The sequence below is a fragment of the Eptesicus fuscus genome, chromosome 13 (genome assembly GCF_027574615.1).
Source record: "Eptesicus fuscus isolate TK198812 chromosome 13, DD_ASM_mEF_20220401, whole genome shotgun sequence".
Taxonomy (NCBI): domain Eukaryota; kingdom Metazoa; phylum Chordata; class Mammalia; order Chiroptera; family Vespertilionidae; genus Eptesicus; species Eptesicus fuscus.
Genome location: NC_072485.1, coordinates 39,733,306 through 39,754,746, shown reverse-complemented (window position 1 = coordinate 39,754,746; position 21,441 = coordinate 39,733,306). Strand labels below are relative to the sequence as shown.

At 45.8% G+C, this 21,441-nt stretch overlaps 1 protein-coding gene across 1 annotated transcript; it reads left to right on the top strand.

The window, feature by feature from the left end:
* NEU3 (neuraminidase 3) lies at positions 1-20,963 on the top strand. The gene is made up of 4 exons (XM_028158289.2): positions 1-68; positions 355-482; positions 5,089-5,300; positions 15,156-20,963. Exons 3-4 carry the CDS (start codon positions 5,094-5,096, stop codon positions 16,230-16,232), a joined length of 1,284 nt encoding a protein of 427 aa, XP_028014090.2. The 5' UTR covers positions 1-68; positions 355-482; positions 5,089-5,093; the 3' UTR covers positions 16,233-20,963.
* The last annotated feature ends 478 nt before the right edge of the window (positions 20,964-21,441 follow it).

Below are 21,441 nucleotides of genomic sequence, written 5' to 3'. Positions count from 1 at the left end.
TGCGCAGCCTTTAGGAGACGTGGCAGGCCAAAACCTGGACTGAACTTGGCCCTGGGGGAAGAGGAAAGGTCAGGTTCTTCACCCGGGCTGGGACTGGGCTGGGGACTGAAGAGAGGAGGGACGTCGGAGGCCGGGCAGCGAGGGGGCGGGGCCCAGGCGGCACCGGTCCGAGGGGGCGGGGCTGGCTCCGGGCCTCCGCCGACCGGCGGTCCCACCGGCCGCGGCCTCTGAGGCCGCACTCCTGCCCGCCGCGCCTCCGCGGTGCCCGTTTCCCGGGTCTGTCCGCCTCCCGGCCTCTCGATGTCTCCGTCCCCCTCTCTCTTCACTTTCGGGGGTTTGTTTTCTTGTCCGCAGCCGCGCTTTCTCCGGCCTCCGTCTCCCCAGCCTCGGTCACCTCCCAGGCTCTGGTGCCCGAGACCCGAGGGCCTGCCTCCGCGCCCCCGCAGCCTGGAGAGAGACGGGGGAACCGAGGGCCTACGCAGGTGAGCGGGCCTGGGCGGCTGGGGTCCCCGGAAAGTGGGGGCAGAGCGGCTGTGGGGAGAGAGTTCGCAGCACCCTCTGGGCTTAGGACATCCGGTCTTGGGAGGGTGTTATTGGGCCAGAGCCACCCATCGGTTAGCATCTCCCACTTACCCAGAGGGTCCTTGGCTAGTTCTAGTTCTAGTTCCTTCTGCTGAAGCCAAACTTAAACCCGAGAATTAGCGCTTTGGAGATGAAAGGAACTGAGACGGGGAAACCTGGCTTAGGAGAGAGGGGTCTGCGGGCCGCAGAGAGCCCTGGGCGGGGACTGGAAAGAAGACCCGGGTCCTGGTCCAGGTTTTGCTTCTGGTCACTGAGGGGCCTTCCTTCCGTTTATTCCTCTCCGTGGCCTCAGCTTTCCCATCGGCACCATGAGCAGGGTTTGGCCTACAGGCTCTGCAGAAGCCTGACATATGATGGGTGCTCCTTAAATACTCGGTTTTTTAAAGAGTGAACCAATGGAATGGGGAGGTCTCCTTCTAGGGTTCCCTGGAGGCTGACGGCTGCGTTGGATTCATTGGGAGCCTGTGGAATTACATAGTTCTTACAGCCTGAGAAATAGGTGGTCTTACCTCCATTACAAGAGGAAATAGGCCCAAAAGCAAAGCAATTTGCTACTAAGTATCAAAGCCAAGTGACACCTCAAAGGCCGTGCTACCCTTATCCTCTCTCCCAGTAAGGGAGGGTTTCACTGAGAGGTGTCCCTATGGAGCAGCAATTAATAATAGGAGTTCTCTGCTAAAAACGAGCATCTCCAAAGCAGAACTGTATCAGATGCTTCTCTACCTGTAGTTCCCAGCATATGGTGTGTGTGAAATAGCTTGGGTGTCAGTGCCAGAGCCACCGTCTATGCTAACACTGTCATCAACACGATCAGCCTAATCGCAAGAAAAACTAACGATAGTGACGATAATTGCTGTAGTGATAGCAAAGCCATAAGTGAAATTGTGAAAACATCAAAATTTATAATACTTTTCTTTATGGTGCTTTAAAGTTTATAAAGCACTTTCCAGTGGTTCTTCATATTGATCATCCTGGTAGGTATTATTATTATCCATATTTTACAAGCAAAGAATCCAAGACCTAGAGAGATTAAGTGACTAGCACAAAGTCTCACAATAAAGACATAAAGCGGGGACACCATTCTGGTCCCATGTGACAAGCTGTGCTTCTCCTTTGGAGCTCTCTCCATTTCCTCTCCCTTTTCTTTTTCCTCGTCCTTCCTCCCACTCTATGCCTTTCCTGTGTTCCATTCTTATCACCTAGAGCTGTGGTTGGCAAACTGCGGCTCGAGAGCCACATGCGGCTCTTTGGCCCCTTGAGTGTGGCTCTTCCACAAAATACCACGGCCTGGGCGAGTCTATTTTGAAGAAGTGGCGTTAGAAGAAGTTTAAGTTTAAAAAATTTGGCTCTCAAAAGAAATTTCAATCGTTGTACTGTTGATATTTGGCTCTGTTGACTAATGAGTTTGCCGACCACTGACCTAGAGAATTCTTGTTTCAATGTTAACTAATAATCATGTGTTGGCTGATGATTATTAGTGTTAGTATTAACTCAGAATTGAAATGTTAACTTATAAGAGTTTAAAATATCTCTCCCAGAGGCACAGAGGGATTTAAATGCTTTTAAGAAGGGGAGTTGTAATTGTAGATATTATTATCATCATGATCCACAGATTTCAAGGAATAAAACTAGAATATGCAATGATTGACAATCTAAAAATAGTAACTGTCGTATATTGAACTCATACTATGTCATGGGCTCCGTAACAGCCACTTAAGCTTTTTTACTTAATTCTCTCAGCCACTGTATTGAATTTTATAATGCAGATCCTGAAGCATAAAGATGTTAAATAACATGCTCAAAGTCATGTAGTCTTAGCCTCGTCCAATTCCTATGTTCTCAATCTTTATACCAGCTTGGTCAGGGACTGATTTTTACTTAAAAGAAAGCCTGCCCCTCCCTGGCAGGAGAGCCTGAACGGGGGGAAACAGAGAGGCTCTAGTATTGTGGGAAGAAGACTATTCACCCATGCCTTTCAGTTGTGCCATTGAGAGCCCAGAATTGGAGTGAGGAGGGAGGCTTTTCTTCTGGGCTCCGGAGACCACCTCCCCACATCTCTCATGATAGTGAGTCATGGTTCTCTTTAGAAATAGTGACTGAATGAATCTTTCATAAACCATTGATGAAAGTTGGTCTTGACTGGCACTAGGAGGATGCAGCCAAAAGCAGTGTAACTTTCCCCTTCAGTTCATGGACCACAAGGCTACCTGAGACATTGATCTAAAATGCATACTTGATCATGCCATTCCTCTGCCAAAAACTCTTAAGTGGCTCTCTGTCTGTGGGAGAAACACCTTAATAAGGTATCAGAGCCTCCCAGGATCTGGGCTCTGCTGACCATTCAGTCCCATCTCTGCTCACAGCTTTTGACCAGGATAGTCATACGGGACTCCTGAGATTCCCCACAGCTCACTGTGTTTTCTGTCACCTATAGACTTTTCACATCCACTCTCTCTGCCCACCTCCTTTTTACCTTTCAATTGGCTAAACCACTATTTATCCTTTAAGATCCAGCTCAGCCATTCATTCAGTCACTCAACAAATATTAGTCAAGTGCTTATCAATTACCAAGTATGGTTCTAGGTGTAGAAGTGTAGCAGAGAATAAAACACATATTCCTGCTATCCATTGGATGACATTAGAACAGAGTTGAAGGAGTGAGGTATGTGGCTATCTGAAAGAAGAATATCCTATATAATAAAAGGGTAATATGCAAATAGATGGCAGAACAACTGAACAACCAATCAGCGTAATATGCTAATGATATGCTAAGGTTGTTCAACTGCTTGCTATGATGTGCACTGACCACCAGGGGGGCAGATGCTCCAACTGGTAAGTTAGCTTGCTGCTGGTGTCCGGCCGATTGGGACTGAGCAAGATGGGCCGGACACACCCTGGAATCCTCCTGCGGTCCCTCTCCAGCCCAATCAGCCCAATCGTGCACTGGTGGGGTCCCTTAGCCTGGCCTGCACCCTCTCACAATCTGGGACCCCTCAGGGGATGTTGGAGAGCCCCGATCCTGCAGGCCACTCCCCTTGGGAGGGCACCAGATGCAGTGCTCGCCTCTCCCAATCGGGACTGATTGGACGTGGCAGGCACAGTAGGGCTTGGATGAGCAGGAGAGGCAAGTAGGAGCTGCAGGCAGCGTTGGACTGCGGGTTTCTGCAGGCCATCCAGAGGGACCCCACCCATGCATGAATTCGTGCACCAGGCCTTTAGTAAGGATATATGAGACCGGAGCTCCCTTAGCTATGTTGTTAGCTCTCCAGAAATCCTCTGCAGCCTCTATGTGGACAGCTGCCCTTTCCTATTTTCCTACATGCTCTCATGGTTTACCTCTAAAGTAGCATTTATTACATGGTGTTGTGATTGTCCGTGTTTATGTCTCTTTCCCTCACCAGGGTGTGGGTTTCTTGAGGGCAGGGGCCTCTGATTTCTATCTCCTCAGCACCTACCATATGGCCTAACTTAGAGTAGGCACACAGAAATATTTATTAAATAAATGAATGAATGTGGTCTTACAGGCCTTGTTCTTACAGTCTGATAATTTTTATAAATTATTTATAAGCTAGAGCATGGATGACAGGTGAGAGAGAGAAAAAATATAATGTTAAGCCTGGTTCTGTGTAACTGGCTTAATTCGCTTTTTGGGCCTCTGAAAAGTAGAACTGATTTTCTTTGAGAAATGTATCTTGTGACTTCCGTTTTCAGGATTATGGCCAGTTATATAACCTGTAAAATGGTGGATAAACTATAAAATATATAGCTGAATTTACAAGAAAGTAAGAGAAATCCCCAGGGGCCGAAAAACCAAGAGTAAACTGAAAACCAGAGTAGTTATTCCCGTAACCTGACCTCATCAGTCCTGTATGCTTCCTGGTCTTACCTTGAAGCTTGGCTTTAATAGACATGTTGTTACCGTGAATGAAACTATGGGCCTGCATGGTCTAGACTTTGGTTGACACTGAGATCCTTGCATGAAATCATGTCCCTTGAAAATCTGCACCTTCTGATTGGGTGGATGGACTAGGAAAAAAATCGCTACTGTTGCAGAGATGACAAAGAAAATTGCCTTTTATCCAATTTCAAAGAGAGGGGAAAAGTTTCCCCAAAGAATTCATAAACAGGCATTTCTTCATATGGATTTGGGTTTGTTTATGTATATGTTACCCAAATGGTCTAAAAACTCCAAGCCAGGAAATTGGAATTAGAAGCCATCTGGGTGGTAATAGCCCTGGATGCTTGGCAGAACCAGAAGCAGAATCTCTGGAGAGACCCACATGGCGCAGGCTATGTAGGATTCCCACAGTCTGGAGGATAGATGTGTTAAACAAGAATGCGTAGTGCTTGCTTTGTGCAGCTGGGACCATAATGTTATTTTTATGTTAAGAAAAATAAACATCTCTGCCTCTCAGTGATCTCCAGAAATGGAATGATAGAACAGAACTTGTGTACAAGCCAGCATTTGGATATGGATACACATTGAGCTGCCTCCTCTCCTTGCAGAGGTCATGGAAGAAGTGACATCGTGCTCCTTCAACAACCCCCTGTTCCAGCAAGAAGACAAGGGAGGGGTCACCTACCGGATCCCAGCTCTGCTCTACATACCCCCCACCCACACCTTCCTGGCCTTTGCAGAGAAGCGCTCTACATGCAGGGATGAGGATGCTCTCCACCTGGTGCTGAGACGAGGGTTGAGGACTGGGCACACGGTACAGGTGACTCATCCCAGATCTGAGCCTGGGCCTCAGTTTCTCTCCATATTTGCTCTGTGCCTTTCTCCACCAGTGTAGAAAAACCCTATGTAGGAGTTGAAGAGGAAAAAACAATAAAAGCAATGCCTCTCACTGAGTACTTACTGTGTGTCAGGGGCACATTGGTCCCCTCGGCCACTGTGACAGGAATTGTTGTCAGTCACATTTTACAGATGAGGAAACAGGCTCAGAGAGCTTGCCATCATTGCTCAAGGTCACACAGCTACAATAAAGGAGTAGAAGCAGGCTTCAGACTTGCTCTCTAACTCTAGAGGCCTCCGTGGTTCATATGTACTTTTCATTCACATTCTCTTTTATCTTTCTAAGTCACCAAAAAAAGTAGACATTGTTAGCCCAGGGTTGCTGATGAGGGATCCTGGTACTCTGCGAGGTAGGTAGCTTGTTTAAGACCACAACTAGCAGATAATGGATTGGAGGGTGTATGATAACAACAATCATTCTCTCCTACTACTGTTCGTCTTACCTCATGCTTTATTCATTTTTATTCTCTGACTAGAGGCCCAGTGCATGATTGAATCATGCACGTGTAGGGTCCCCTACACGCTTTCGCTTTTCGCGGTGGAGCTGGGTGCCTGTCCGCTGGTGCCGGAGCAGACAGGCACCCAGCTCCCCCGCTTTTGATGGTCCACAGCCGTGAGGGGGGCTACCCTGCTCTCATTGTTGAGAGGCGCAGGGGGCGGGACTCCCGCCCCCTGCGCCTCTCAACGGCCGCTGAGGGGGGCTGCCGCGGACACCTGGCTACCCTGCCGTTGAGAGGCACAGCTGGGTGTCCGCGGCAAGCCCGCTCAGCGGCCGCGGATCTGGCCGTTGAGAGGCACAGGGGGCGGGAGTCCCGCACCCTGCGCCTCTCAACAGCAGGGTAGCCCCCCTCAGTGGCAGCGGATCCGTGCCTCTCAATGGCCAGATAGGCCACCCCGAGTCCCGCCCCCCAGCCTCCCAGCCTCCCGCCGCCCAATCGTGGGCGTAGCAGAGTGATGGTAATTTACATGTTACTCTATTATTAGATAGGATTAACTCAGTTGTAGAATCTTGAAATTAGAGGAGTCATAAGCCCAACTTCTTTTCCAGTGTAGAAATCCTCTGTAATCCATTGGTAGCTACTAATAGCTTAGTGGTTAAGAGCATGGCTTTGTAGTTAGGCAAGACCTCCTATTTATTGGCTCTGTGACCAAGGATACTTGACTCTCTTCTGTTTCATCATCTGCAAAATGTGATTAATAATAGCAGTTACATGGTAGGAACCCAACGTTAGTCATCTTCTATAAAGGTTCTGCTTACTCCTCAAATAAGGAATTCATCCTGTGGCTACTGTTAACTTTTTTTTGGAGGATGAGATGGTCCATACTCCTCTATAATTACCAGTTGGTCTTGTTCTGCCTTCTGGGGTTGTCCATCTATACATAATAAAGTCCCTTCTGCTGAGACTGCTCTTGGAGATACCTGAAAGTGGGTGTTCATGCCCACTGAGTTTTCTATTTTGGGGACTCACAACTTGAATTCTTTAGTGTCTTCTTAGATCCTGGTCTGGATTTGGTTTCTGGGCCCTTGAAAACTGATTACTCTGGTATGTTAGAGTCCTTTTTAAAAGAATGGTACTCAGAATTGAACATAGGACCCCAAGGATAGAGCCACCCCACCAATGAGATGGCTATCACATCTTGTATCCTTTTCACACATCCTAAGGTAAAGTAGCATTTACTTTTTGATCCTGCATAACACAGTTGACTAATAAATATTAAGTTGTTAAAACTTCCAAGTCTTTTTTTATATTTGTTTTTTAAAAAAAACACAAAAAACTTTTAATTGTAGTAAAATACACCTAACAAAATTTTTCATCTTAATCATTTTAAGTGTACATTGAGGTATTGTTAACTGTATGCAAATTATTGTGCAACAGATCTTTTTAAAACTTTGTCATTGTGTATGACAGCAGTTCTGTACACATTGAACAACTCATCCCCCCCCCCCAGTCTCTAATAACCATTATATTACTTTGTTTCTATGAGTTTGATTATTTTAGGTATCTCATATGCAGTATTTGTCTTTCTATGATGACTTATTTCATTTAGAGCAGTGATTTTCAAAAATTCAAAAATTTAAGCAGTGAATTTTTAAAGCATGCAATATCTGACTAGTCAGGGGCACTGACCTCTTTTCCTGTACATTGTCAAATTTAAAAATAACAACAGCCAACCCAACAATAGTTGTCTGATGTGAATGAATCAAAATTAAACCTGTTTTTTGTCAGATTTGCAAAAAACATATTTTTCTGTGTACTGCGGAATTTTAGTAATTAGTTTATGTATGCCATGGGATGAAAAAGGTTGAAAATCACTGATTTAGAATAATATCCTCAAGGTTCATCTTGTAGCATATGGCAGGATTTCCTTCTTTGTAAAGACTAACTAATATTTCATTGTATGTTTATCCATTCATTGGTTTATCCATTTTGTTTACCATTCTCCTGTGGATGGACACTTGGGTTGCTCCCACCTTTTGGCTATCCTACCTAATAAAATAGTAATATGCAAATTGACCGCACCTTCGCTACGCCAAAACCACGTCCACCAGCCAATCAGGGCGAGTATGCAAATTACCCAACAAAGATGGCGGCTAATTTGCATATGCGGAGGGAGGGAGGAGTGAAGACTGAAGACAACTTAGAAGGAAGAGGGAGGAAAAGCAGAAAGCAAGGTGGCTGTCAGAGGGAAAGCCCAAGTGGTGCGGAGGGGGGCGGAACGGGGCGGAGCTGGGCGAGCAGCAGTGGCAAGCAGGAGCAGGCGTGGTGGCCGCAAAGGCGGCGGCAGCGCACGCGGCCCCAACCGCCGCTTGCAGGATTCTTCCTGCAAATGGGCTACTAGTTGCGAATAATGCTCTATGAACATGGTGTGCAAATATATCTTTGAGACATTGCTTTCAATTCTTAGGATATATACCTACAAGTGGAATTGCTGGGTCATATGGTAATTCTATTTTTAATTTATTGAGATTCCTCCATACTGTTTTCCACATCAACAGTGCACAAGGCTTCCAATTTCTCTATATCCTTGCCAACACGTATTTTGTGTGTGTTTTTTGGTAGTAGTCATCTTAATGGATATGAGGTAATATCTCATTGTAGTTTTTATTTGCACTTTCCTAATTATTAACAATGTTTAGTATTTTTTCATATGCTTGTTGGCTATTACATTTATTCTTTAATCATGTTTCTCCATCCAGACTTTTAAACCCAAGACTCATTTTACATTTCTGTCAAGCCTCAGCTTGTTTATATTCCATTGCTGCAGCTGGATGATATAATTTGGATTTTAGTGCTTTCATCTTTAGTTTACTGTTTCTTCTAGCTTCATATAAGCTTTATTTTAGAAATATCTGTCCAAATCATTTTCTCCTCTCAGCTACTAAGGATGGCTAAGCTTCTGACTTCCTAATGACTAGCTTGCCCAGTACAGTAATTTCCCCCACCCTCCTATTCCTAAAGGGAGTAGCAGTGCTGATGGATTTCTTATATCTGTCTCAAGGTTTTTGATCTGAGCAATATTAATTATTCAAATGACTTTGCAGCAGATGAGTTATTTCTCATTGGAAATACGTTCAGTACTATTCATAAAGTGTTGGTGTCCACATGGTGCTGAAGAGACAGGGGCTCTATCCTCAGAGCAACAGTAGGGAATTAAGTCTGCTCCCCAGGCCTGTTCTAGGCACTTGGGAGGGAGAGGAGCCTCTGGGCATTGTTTATATAGAGTATTATTTCTATATGAGAGCATTTCTATAATCTTTCCCTTCACTCCTCCCTTATATTCTCCCCGGTCTTTCCCTCCCCCCTGCTTCCATTCCTCTCTCCCTTTCTTTCTCTGTCCTTTCCTCCTTTATTGAGCACCTACTATATACCAAACATTAAGTCAAGGGGGGTCTGGGAGGGAGGCGATACAAAAGTTGACAGATTCTGGCCTCTCTTTGTAAAGAATTTGCGCAACTGAATTGCATAGAGAAAGCAGAACTGTGCACAGATGTAACTGTCCAAAACTCCCGTACACAACCCATGAAGTGTCACAAGGCAGGTCCACTCAGAAGGGGGTATTTCCTTAGAAGAAGGAGTGCAAATGCATTTGAGGGTCGGAGAAGTTATTGTGCAGGCCACAGCATTAAAGCTGATTCTCGAAGTGAGTGGGTCTAAGGTGAGCAGAACCGAAGGTTTCTCCCTGGATTCTCCACATGCAGATACGGTCTTTTCCTTCTCTGACATCCATGGTGCTTTTTCTTCTTTATCTGATGGTGTCTGTGATCCTGGAGTCTGCTTGGTGGGTGCCTTTCCTCTCCTCAAGGCAGGAAGGCTGCACCCTCCCACTGGTGGCCTCCTGGACCTTGATTCCCTGAGAATCACAGGGAACTGAGGTCCTGCCTCCAGGGGTTTATAATGCAGTCAGATATCAATGTGAACTTCGTATGCATAGGGAGTTTCCAGAGAGTAACATGCCATTTGGGAGGATTTAGGAAGCAGTCTTCAGTTAGTTAGCAATCTGGGAGAGCTTTGTAGAGGAAGGAGGGCTTCTGACCAATAATTACATTGACTTTGGCACATGTGTTTGAAGTGTTTACAGCGCAGAAGGCACTCTGCTGTAGAATGGGTTGCTCCAGTACAGAGATAGCGAGTTCCCTGTCCTTAGTCTAGTTCAGTGGTCGGCAAACTGCGGCTCGCGAGCCGCGGTTTGCCGCTCTGTTGACTAATGAGTTTGCCCACCACTGCTCTAGTTCAAGGAGGGACTGAATGATCTTTAACCAGAAAACTTAGAAGAGAATCTTCTGTAGGATGCGTGTTAGCACTAGGTCCTTATGATTTTGAGAATCTGTGAACTGAGCTTTGCTTAATATTTTTTGCCCATTCACATAAGAATTAAATTTTCAAAACTTATTTTTTGTCTTGGCTAGTTAATTCATTCATATGGCTGCAAAATAAAAACAGTATGAAAAGGTAAACAGCCCATTCCTAGTCTTTTACCTCCTACAGGCAGTCACTGTTGTTTCTTATGTATCTTTCTAGTGCTTCTTCACACAGAAACAAAGAAATACAAGTATATAGCCTTAACTAGAGGCCAGGTACATGAAATTCTTGCACTCAGGGGGGTGTCCCTCAGCCCGGCCTGCACCCTCTCGCAGTCTGGGAGCCCTGGGGGATGTCCAGGGGAGCGGGTCTAAGCTGGCAGTGAGTCATCCTTAGTGCTGCCACAGAGGTGGGAGAGGCCACTGCGCTTGCCAGCCATGAGCCTGGCTTCTGGATGAGCAGCATATCTCCTGTGGGAGCACACTGACCACCAGGGGGCAGACCCTGCGTTGAGCATCTGTCCCCTGGTGGTCAGTGTGCATCATAGCAACCGGTCATTCCGCTGTCAGGCCGAAACCAGCTCTCCGACATCCCCCAAGGGATCTCAGATTGTGAGGGGGCGCAGGCCAGGCCAGGGGACCCCACCGGTGCACTATAGGGGCTGGGGAGGGACACAGGAGGTTGACCAACTGGGGAGGGACCGTGGGAGGGCTCCAGGGCATGTCCAGCCCATCTTGTTCAGTCCCAATTGGCTGGACTCCAACAGCAAGCTAACCTACCAGTCAGAGCGTCTGCCCCCTGGTGGTCAGTGCATGTCATAGTGAGCAGTTGAGCAGCCTTAGCACATCATTAGCATATTACGCTTTGATTGGTTGAATGGCTGACCGGACTACTGGACACTTAGCATATTAGGCTTTTATTATATGGAATATACTGACTTCCCAATGACTAGCAAACTTTTCTTCCCAATAACTTTTCTTATGCCTTTTAAAACTTTTAAATGTGAAGTGATAACACACATATAGAAAACATAAGACATAAGGCAAAACATAAATGTCAGCTCTGAATTGATAGAGCCAACCCTTGTAAATTTACCATTCAAGTAAAAAAATAGGAAGCTTCTTAAGTCTCTCTCCTTCCCAGAGGTAATTACTATTCTGATGTATAGCTTGTGATTTTAGTTTTGCTTGTTTTTTTAAAAAAATATATTTTATTGATTTATTACTGAGAGGAAGAGAGAGGGATAGAGAGTTAGAAACATCGATGAGAGAGAAACATCGACCAGCTGCCTCTTGCACACCCCCTCCTGGGGATGTGCCCGCAACCAAGGTACATGCCCTTGACCTGGAATCGAACCTGGGACCTTTCAGTCCGCAGGCCGATGCTCTATCCATTGAGCCAAACCGGTTTCGGCTTGCTTGTTTTTAATCATTTGTAAATTTTTAGTTTTTTAAATTACAGTTTACATGCAGTATTATTTTATATTAGTTTCAGGTGTACAGCTTAGTGTTTAGACAGTTATATACTCTATGTATCCTTTATGTTTGGCTTCTTTTGTTCAATATTATATTCTCGAGGTTTATCCAAACTAGGTGTACAGCTGTGATTTGTTCATTTTCATTGTTACATAGTACTCTGGGCCAGATGTTATGCTCCTCTTCCTGGCACTGGTGCTTCAGGCGAAGGTGCTTAGCATGGAGTTGAGACCCCTTGTTCCTCAGGGGGTACCTTTGCAGCTGAGATATTCCTCCTGATTCTCAACCACCACATGTTGTTGCAGGGCCAGCCCCTTTTGTGTCTCCACCCTATTTCCCAGTCTTGATGTGGCTTCTGTAAATATCTATATATGTAAAACCCTAATATGCAAATAGACCGAACAGCAGAACAACCGAACAACCAGTTGCTATGATGTGCGCTGACCACCAGGGGGTGTGTGCGGAACATGGCAGGTGTTGGCCGTGGCAGGATGGTGGAACAGGTGAGTGGGGGCACCCGACCAAGGTGGGGCCAATTGCTGTCACCAAACGAGCCTCTGGTGGTTACTGAAAATTCTTTACTCCCACGTGCCACAGTCTCACCTGGCACTTGCATCTAAGCCGGCGCCAGCCCTGCTCCCACCCGCTACCGGCACCCGGCACTGGCCCCGATCATTCAACGCCATCAGCAGGGGGCCCCTAGTTTGGTTATAAGACTTTAGCTATTCAGGTTGGTTATTCAGGTTGATTGTTCTATAATTAACTTGTAATTCTGGTTTGGTCTTGGGAGGAGGTTAGTGTCACTTCCACTTACTTCACCACCATCTTGGATCTCCCCCACAGTGAGTAATATATATACTTAATCTGATGAGCAGATATATCTTAGGATAATTTCCCAAAATTGGGCATGCTAGCAAAGGCTAAATGCATGTGTAATTTTGATAGATCCTATATAAATGTTAAACCACGTTGCACTCCAATTCATACTTGAGAGTGTCTGTTTCCTCACATTTTTTTTGCCAACAGAAAAGTATTGTTAAAGTTTATATGTTACCAGTTCATTAGATGAAAAATACTATCTTGCCCAGCCGGAGTGGCTTAGTGGTTGATTGTCAGCCTATGTACCAGGGGGTTGAGGTTCAATCCCTGGTCAAGCACATGCTGGTTTGCCAGCTCAGTTTCTGGTGGGGGGCATGCAGAAGGCAGCCAATTGATGATTCTCTCTCATCATTGATGTCTCTCTTACTCTCTCTCTCTCTTCCTCTCTGAAATCAATAAAAGTATTTTTTAAATACTATCTTAATTTTAATTTGCTCTTTTATATGTGAGGTTGAACATATTTTCATTTTTTCTCTCTTTCCATGAGTTGTCTGAACTTGCTCTTTGTCCATTTCTCTTTTGAACTTTTCTTATCAATTTCTAATATTATTTTAAACATATATATATATATATATATATATATATATATATATATATATACACACACACACACACACACACACACACACACACACACACACATACATACATACTAGAGGCCCGGTGCACGAAATTCATGCACGGAGGGGGGGTTGTCCCTCAGCCCAGCTTGTACCCTTGCCAATATGGGACCCCTCAAGGGATGTCCGACTGCGGGATCAGGCCTAAACGGGCAGTCGGACATCCCTTTCACAATCCAGGACTGCTGGCTCCCAACTGCTTGCCTGCCTGCCTTCCTGATTGCCCCTAACTGCTTCTACCTGCCAACCTGATCACCCCCTAACCACTCTGCTGCCAGCCTGTTTGGCCCCAGCTTCCCTCCTCTGCTGGCCTGGTCACCCCTAACTGCCCTCTCCTGCAAGGTTGATCACCTCCAACTGCCCTCCCTTGCAGGCTTGGTCCCTCTCAACTGCCCTCCCTTGCAGGCCGGGTGCCTCCCAACTGCCCTCTCCTGCTGGCCATCTTGTGGTGGCCATCTTGTGTCCACATGGGGGCAGGATCTTTGACCACATGGGGGCAGCGATATTGTGTGTTGCAGTGATGATCAATCTGCATATTACTCTTTTATTAGATAGGATAGAGGCCTGGTACAGGGGTGGGGGCCAGCTGGTTTGCCCTGAAGGGTGTCCCGGATCAGGTGGGGGTTCCCTTGGGGTGTGGGGCGGCCTGAGCAAGGGGCCTGTGGTGGTTTGCAGGCCGGCCACGCCCCCTGGCAACCCAAGCAGAGGCCCTGGTATCTGGAATTTATTTTCCTTCTACAATTGAAACTTTGTAGCCTGGAGCAGAGCCAAGCCTGGGGCTCCCTCCGAGGCCGAGGCCGGCAGCCATTTGTGTTGGGGTTATAATTGAAACTTTGTTGCCTTAAGCGGGTGGGCCCGGCCAGGGTGTGTGGAAAGCTTTGCTTCCCCTGTTGCCAGCGGCAACCCTGGCCTGCTCTCTCAAGCTCCATTCTGCCGCCATTTGTTTGAATTTGTTTACCTTCTATAATTGAAACTTTGTAGCTTGAGTGGAGGCTTAGGCCTGGCCAGGGCAGGCAGAAAGCTTGGCTTCCTCTGTTACCTAGGAAACCTTGCTCTCTGTGGCTGTAGCCATCTTGGTTTGGGTTAATTTGCATACTTGCTCTGATTGGATGGTGGGTGTGGCTTGTGGATGTGTCAGAGGTATGGTCAATTTGCATATTTGTCTATTATTAGATAGGATATTTAAATATATGTGTATATTTAAATATATATTAAGGTGATTAGGCCTCTCTTTGTGATATGTCTTATTAGGCATTATCTCATTTTATCGTTGCAACAACAACTCTCTGAGCATGTTATTGCATCCTCCATTTAACTGATGAAGAAACTGAAGCAAAGGAAGATTAAATAACTTGCACCAGGTCACATATATGATGAAAGCAGGGTTAAATTAGGTGTCTCTGACTCCATGCTTGAGTTTTTAATGACAATGTTATGAATTACCTCCCCAGGATAGTAGAGGAAGGAAAAAAATCTTTGTCTTAAATTTCCTTTTATATGCCTAAAATTTCCATGTTTGTCTGTCTTGCTTTGTGCTTCTTCCTTCTTTTTCTTTTCTTTTTTTTTTTTTTTTGAGGTGAGTCCTTTCTTTCTTTTTAAAAATATTTATGTAGCTCCTATCATGTACTGAGCATTGGAGATACAAAATTGGAATAATTTGGTTTCTACTCTAAAAAGATTCATAGTTTAGGGAGGGAGCCAGTCACATAAAACATGTTATATTATAATTGCTTAAGTGTTTTGTATATACAAAGAGAAAGCCTTTGGTATAAGACAGGAGGTGGGTTTTGATACCATTTATTTGGGTATCTAGACAAAGTGAGGAAGAATGTTTTGGACAGAGGGGATAGCATGAGAATTAAGAGAATAGTTGGGCCTTCACAATTTTATAGATTTTAATACCATTTATTTATTTTCTCTGAAAAGTTCCAATGCTTTTAATGAACCTCATGTCTCCCTATTAGTCTCTCACTCCTGCTCTCTTTCCCTTACTCTTGTCTAGTGGGGACCACTAACACCACTGAAGGAAGCCATGTTACCTGGGCATCGGACCATGAACCCCTGTCCTGTATGGGAGCGAAACACTGGCTGTGTGTACCTGTTCTTCATTTGTGTGCAGGGCCATGTCACCGAGCGTCAACAGATTATGTCAGGCAGGAATGCTGCTCGCCTCTGCTTCATCTGCAGTCGGGATTCTGGCTATTCATGGAGCAACATGAGGGACCTGACTGAGGAGGTCATTGGGCCAGAAGTGAAGCGTTGGGCCACATTTGCTGTGGGCCCAGGTCATGGCATCCAGCTGCAGTCTGGGAGGCTCATCATCCCTGCATACACCTACTACATCCCTTACTGGTTCTTTTGCTTCCGGCTACCATGTAAAGCCAGGCCTCATTCCCTGATGATCTACAGTGATGACCTAGGGACCACATGGCACCATGGCAGGCTCATTAAGCCCATGGTGACAGTGGAGTGCGAAGTGGCAGAGGTGACTGGGAGGGCCGGCCACCCTGTGCTGTATTGCAGTGCCCGAACACCGAACAAATGCCGGGCAGAGGCTCTGAGCACTGACCATGGTGAATGTTTTCAGAGACCAGCCCTGAGCCAACAGCTCTGTGAGCCCCCGCATGGCTGCCAGGGCAGTGTGGTGAGTTTCCGGCCCCTGGAGATTCCAAATGAATGCCAGGACCCTAATGGCAAAGATGCTCCTACCATTCAGCAGAACCCTCTGCTGGGCAGTTCTCTGAGGCTAGAGCAGGAAGCTGGTACACTGTCAGAATCATGGCTCTTGTACTCACACCCAACCAGTAAGAAACGAAGGGTTAACCTAGGCATCTACGTCAACCGGACCCCCTTGGAGGCTGCCTGCTGGTCCTCCCCCTGGATCTTGCACTGCGGGCCCTGTGGCTACTCTGATTTGGCTGCTCTGGAGGAGGGCTTGTTTGGGTGTTTGTTTGAGTGTGGGATCAGGCGGGAGTGTGAGCAGATTGCCTTCCGCTTGTTTACAGACCAAGAGATCCTGAGCCATGTGCAAGGTGACTGCACCAGCCATGGTAGGAACTCTGAACCAATTCAAAACTAATTGGCTTAGGATCCAACTTTCCATAGAAGGGAAGCCATTAGAAGGCAACCATAGCCAGGATCATGGAGGCCAGGATAACAGAGGTTACGGAAGCCTACAGGGAATCCCAAAACATAGTATTCTGCTCCCTACCTTTTTTCACCTCTCCAAAGATAATGAACAATTTGCCATAGCTACTGTAGCCGAAATAGCACTGAACTGTGTGAATTGGGAGACCATGATATGAGCCTGGGTCTGCCATGGCTGGCTCTGGGACCTTGAACTCTCTGGGCCTCAGGTCTCCATCTGTAAAATGAGAGGATTGGTCTGTGATCTCTCTTCCTATCCCTAGGGAAGCCAGAGGGCCTGCTTGCTGCATGATCATCAAGTCCTGGCTGCACATAGGACTCTGGTATCAAAATGGAAATCATAGGACTCATCTTTTCAAATGACTCACTACTCATCCAGGTGTGAGGTTCCAAGCAGGTATCATGTCATGAAGAAGGATCTGGATGATTTGTTCAGTAATAGATGAGCTCTATAGGCTATCCAAGAGGAGTTGGGCAAAACAGAATCATGAGTTCACCTACCTTCTTTAGCTTTGCAACTCTGCTCAACCTGCGCTTACGCATCCAAAATGCAATATATCCTAGGGAGAAAATGAGAGGCTCAATACCAGTAGTCCATATTGTTTCTGATGACATTATTTCTATGAAAGATAACCTAAAGTTCATTTACTAGGATGGTTCCTGATGAGAAAAAGACATGACTTAGGGCTTTAAAACATTGGACAAAACTTCCCACGGTCTCTGCCCTCAAGGAGCTCACAGTTTATGAGGCTAGAAGAGGGAGAAAAATTTTTTTAAATGCAGTTGGTGGGATAGTTAGTAGATGTTGGGCTCTAAGTTGCATATCTGTAGATCATTATCTTAGTGCCTGGAGTCATCTGCCCCAAGGCTTGTCCAGGCTGCTAGGTTCCCCCTAAGTTTGTTTTTCTTAGAATATTGTCCTGGCCCAGCCACTCTATTTGCCAGTGGAGAAACTCTTCACCCTTAGGAAGGTCTCGGACCCTCCAAACCACTGAATCTGGCCTGTTTGGACCTACTGAAGTCACTGTTTGTGAAGTGAGATGACCCTTGTCTAATAGTTTTGGGGCTCAACTTTACTAATACTGGTCTCTCATATGATACCAGATTGGTTGCTCTTATTTTAGGTTGTTTCCCCCATAGCCTGTTATTTTGAGGGAAATTCTATCATGAGATGTTTCTTTTTTGTCCCTCTTAAGTTAGTATATCAGCTAAATACAGGGTGGGACAAAGGTAGATTTACAGTTGTTCATATGGAAAATAATACAATAATTAATAAATAATGGTACAAGAATAAACTGTGTTTCATGTACTTAGAACTTTGTCCTACCCTGTATATATGGCGCTAGGTAATGGCCCAGAGAGCAAGTCTTAGTGGTAGAGCATAGTCTAGGATGCACCTGTCAGATGGTGGAGAAGTCCTAAAGGAGGAAAGTAGGGATTAACTTCACCTACTTCAGCATGTAGCTTAAGCCAATGTCTTAAGGTGGCCTGTCATACATTCGCCATTATCTTCTCAGTAGTCAGCTATGATCATTCACTCATTTATACATTTATGTAGCTATTTCTTGAGTTCCTGTGCATAATGTAAGGTGCTTTCTGTTGCCATTCCCTGGTTGAAAATAATTTGTGGCTCCTCATTGCCTATGAAAGGCTACAATTAGCCTGGCATGTAGGATGAAATAATGATTACTTATCTCTACTACTTTATGTGAAGGCCACTGTCAAGCCCATTGTCAAGTTGGCACGTGGAGGCAGGTGGAGTGAGGTGGACAGAGTGGTGGTGTAGGGGGAGGATTGAAAGGGCATCCCCCTCCTGAGTTCTTGTTCAGCAAAGCTTTCCTGAGCACTGGCCTCTAAATGGATAGAAATAGGCAAGATGGCTAAACTCTACATCAGGGCTAAAGGGTGGAGAGAATGAGAATATCAGGACTTCTTGGGACTATCCGAGAAGGGAGGGACTTCAGTCACATGCCAGTGTGAACCGCAGATGTCCAGTATGGGTATTCCTGAAGACTTACCCAGCTCTAAATTTCCCTCCCCTTTCTCCTTCCGCTTTGCCTCATGTTTGCTTCTCCTTAGAGAGAAATTCCCTTAATAGGCAAAGGGCCTATATGCACATTTTGGGGCAGGCATAACCCAGAATGAGGATTAGAGAGAGGAACAGATGGGTGATGGCAGCTGTGAAGAAAAAGAATAGCAGGTAGAAGTCCTGGCACCTTTCGAGCTAGAAAGGACAGACATGAGGCCTAAGCTGGAGAGATGGTGTAGGTGGTAGTGCTGTGAAGAAATGATAACCGGCTGGAGCTGTTCCTGAAACGTGTGGGAACAGAGGCCTGCACAGGCAGCAGGAAAATTCCTCCCCAGCCCTGTAATTTTAAGCTGGCTCTACTTGACCAACAAAAACCACCATAGGCACTCAACTCTGTTTGTGCCAACTACCCAGATCTTCAGGGCCCTGGGACCGACACCGTGATGCTGGTGTCCTAACTAAGCCCATTTCAGCCCTTTCGGGTTGGTAGAATGAAAAGATAGGACAGGTGATGGCAGCTGTGAAGAAAAGAGGAAAGACTGAAGGCCTCTGACATGAAGAGAGGACTGCACAGGCTGTGGTTCTTTGCTCCCAGATACCCCATCCTGTCCTTGAACCCTTAGGAAGTATCCATCTAGCAAAGGTGGCCCCCCCCCCCGGAAGTGCAAGAGGACACCGGTAGTGAGTGGCCTCCTCCTGCTGATATGTACCCATCTGTTCAATCTGCTGGTCCTGCTCATGCTCCCTAACTCTTGGTTCCTCACTCCTAGGCAGGCTCCTAATAGTTACCTCAGGCCTTTGTTGTTTGGCTCTTGTTTGGATCAGTTTTTCCTGGTCACCAGTCTCCCCTCAGATATCCACAGGGTATCATGTAACTACAGCCGTAGGTAAGAGACCTTGCAGCCTGCCTGTGGGGTAGCCCGAGGGACCCACAGAGGCCACCCTGAGGCTGCACAGCCTCTGCCCCAGGACAGTGGGATTCAAGACTTCCACTTGGGCCAGATTAAATTGCTCAGGCTTCTTGAGGAGGCCGTGAATTTTCCCCACTGCATTGTTCAGTAGGTGTCGTGTCCTCCTGTGCTGCCACAGTGCACAGTCTGCGCCTCCCTTCGGGCCTTACCACAGGCTGCCCTGTGTTATTGTCTGTTGTGCCCTTTAGGCCTCTGCTAGGCTGTGAACTCCTTGAGGGCCAAGTCTGACTCCTCACTGTATCCTCTTTACCTTGAATCACAATGCCTCGTTCTAGCATATGATAGAACAAATGCTTTTTCTATCATATTTTTATTTCCCTGTTTAGGACTCTTGAGTCCTCTCTGTCCTCTGCACCCAACACAGGGCCTGGCACAGAATGGACAACAGTGAAGCTATGCTGAGTTACTAAAGGAGTTAAAGACCCTTGGCCTTCAAGGCTAACAGAAGGGTAGTTCCCTCTCAGGGAGGAGCACGTCGCACCCCTCTGGATTCATAGCCCCCTAAAGGTGCTGAGCACTCACTCCAAATGGATCTTCTCTGTGCTGGCCCGCTTCCACGTCAGTCACAGGATTTCCTGGGAATGAGCTTTTCTCTGGCTGCCTGGACATCCCAGGGATCATAGCCTAAACCCAAAGCAAAGCCTTGACTTGGGGTTCTCATTTCACTGGTAACCCCACCCCCCATCTAATTGGATTTTCTATCGCTACCACTCCTCCAGGACTCAAGAGGCAGATGCTGGGGCTCAGCATGTTCCATGCACATCTTGGTTCTGTGATACCAGGTGCCACAAATGCTCTCTGTACTGTGAAAACTACCATGACTCCTTGAAACGAAGACGAATAAAAAGCCTAATTCTGGCGACTACTGGTTTTGTTGTTGTTAAGGAAACTGAGACCATAATCATCCTAATACTTATATTTAGTTTATACCCAACTTTTTTTTGGATTTGAGGCATTTTCTTGCTTTTCATACGAACTTTAAATTTCAGAAAACATTATTATAATAATCCTTTGCACTTTTACACACTGTTATTTAAACATAGTCATCAATTGAGGGCAGCAGGGCAGAGGTGACCATGGCTGGTTTGATTACACATTAGCTGTTAAGTGGAGGCACCTGGGTGCACAGAATCCCCCTCTGGCACCAGCCTCAGTGCTTTGTCACCCACATCTAATTTCTTTTTTCAAAAATACCTTGAGATTACTCTCAAAGTGCAGTTGGAGAGGCCACAAATATTTACCTCAATGAAGCGGGGTGATAGCTTTTTTCTTGACTTCCTCTTTGTTACATTGGGAGCTTAAGGCACAACTGATTCCGCCAAATGTTTCAGCATAACTATTCCAGCCCTGTCACTAGGTCAGCTGCCTTTAAAAAAAAATTGACTATTGAAAAAGTTTCAAATGGACATATCTTTTGTCGTACCACTGAGAGTCTTACAGTGATGAAAGAATGAAGTTGAGAGAACTGCGAATTTGCCTCTAAAAGTAGTTTTACAATAATTCTAGAATTATATTTTAAAATCCAATGATCTTTTTTTTGTGTGTGTTTTGTTAGATTGCTTAATGTCTGAGGAACCTCTGGGTTTGAGAGGAATATGCACCACTACGTAAATTTTAGTGCTCTGTTTATTAAACTCATATTCAATAAAACATTGAAAATCTCTCGCGTATTCAAACAATAACATTTGATTAAACTGCCTTAAACATAAATACCAGTTACAAATTTAGTATAGCTGGTCCTTTGAACAATTCAAACACCCTACATAGTAGATAAAACATATACATAAACATCCAATGATTACAAAACACAAGCTTACATCCAAATGTTCCTTATTATCCTTACACCTTTTGGGACTTTTAGCTTTTAAACTCTTTAGAGTTTTGGTGTCTTTACCAGATTTTCCCCTCTGCTCTCCCAGGGATTTAGTAATAGCAGATCCGAAGGAAAAATAACGCCATTTCAGACCAGCTCTCTCCACGGGCGCATTAAACTGGGAGGCTGTCCTCGGTGTGGAGATGCCTGCGTGCAGCAGAAGCCTGAAAGAACGGGGCCAGGCAGACACAGCCCTTATGATATTCATTGAGGTCCTCCCTCTTATGGGAAACTATAAGCCCCAATCGTTACTTAATTTTTATTTCTT

What these genes read in the sequence shown, in the direction of transcription:
- NEU3 (XM_028158289.2), top strand. Translation starts at nt 5,094, where the DNA reads ATGGAAGAAGTGACATCGTGCTCCTTCAACAACCCCCTGTTCCAGCAA. An exon ending in GGACTGGGCACACGGTACAG is followed by an intron (nt 5,301 to 15,155) that starts GTGACTCATCCC and finishes ACTCTTGTCTAG; the next exon opens with TGGGGACCACTAACACCACT.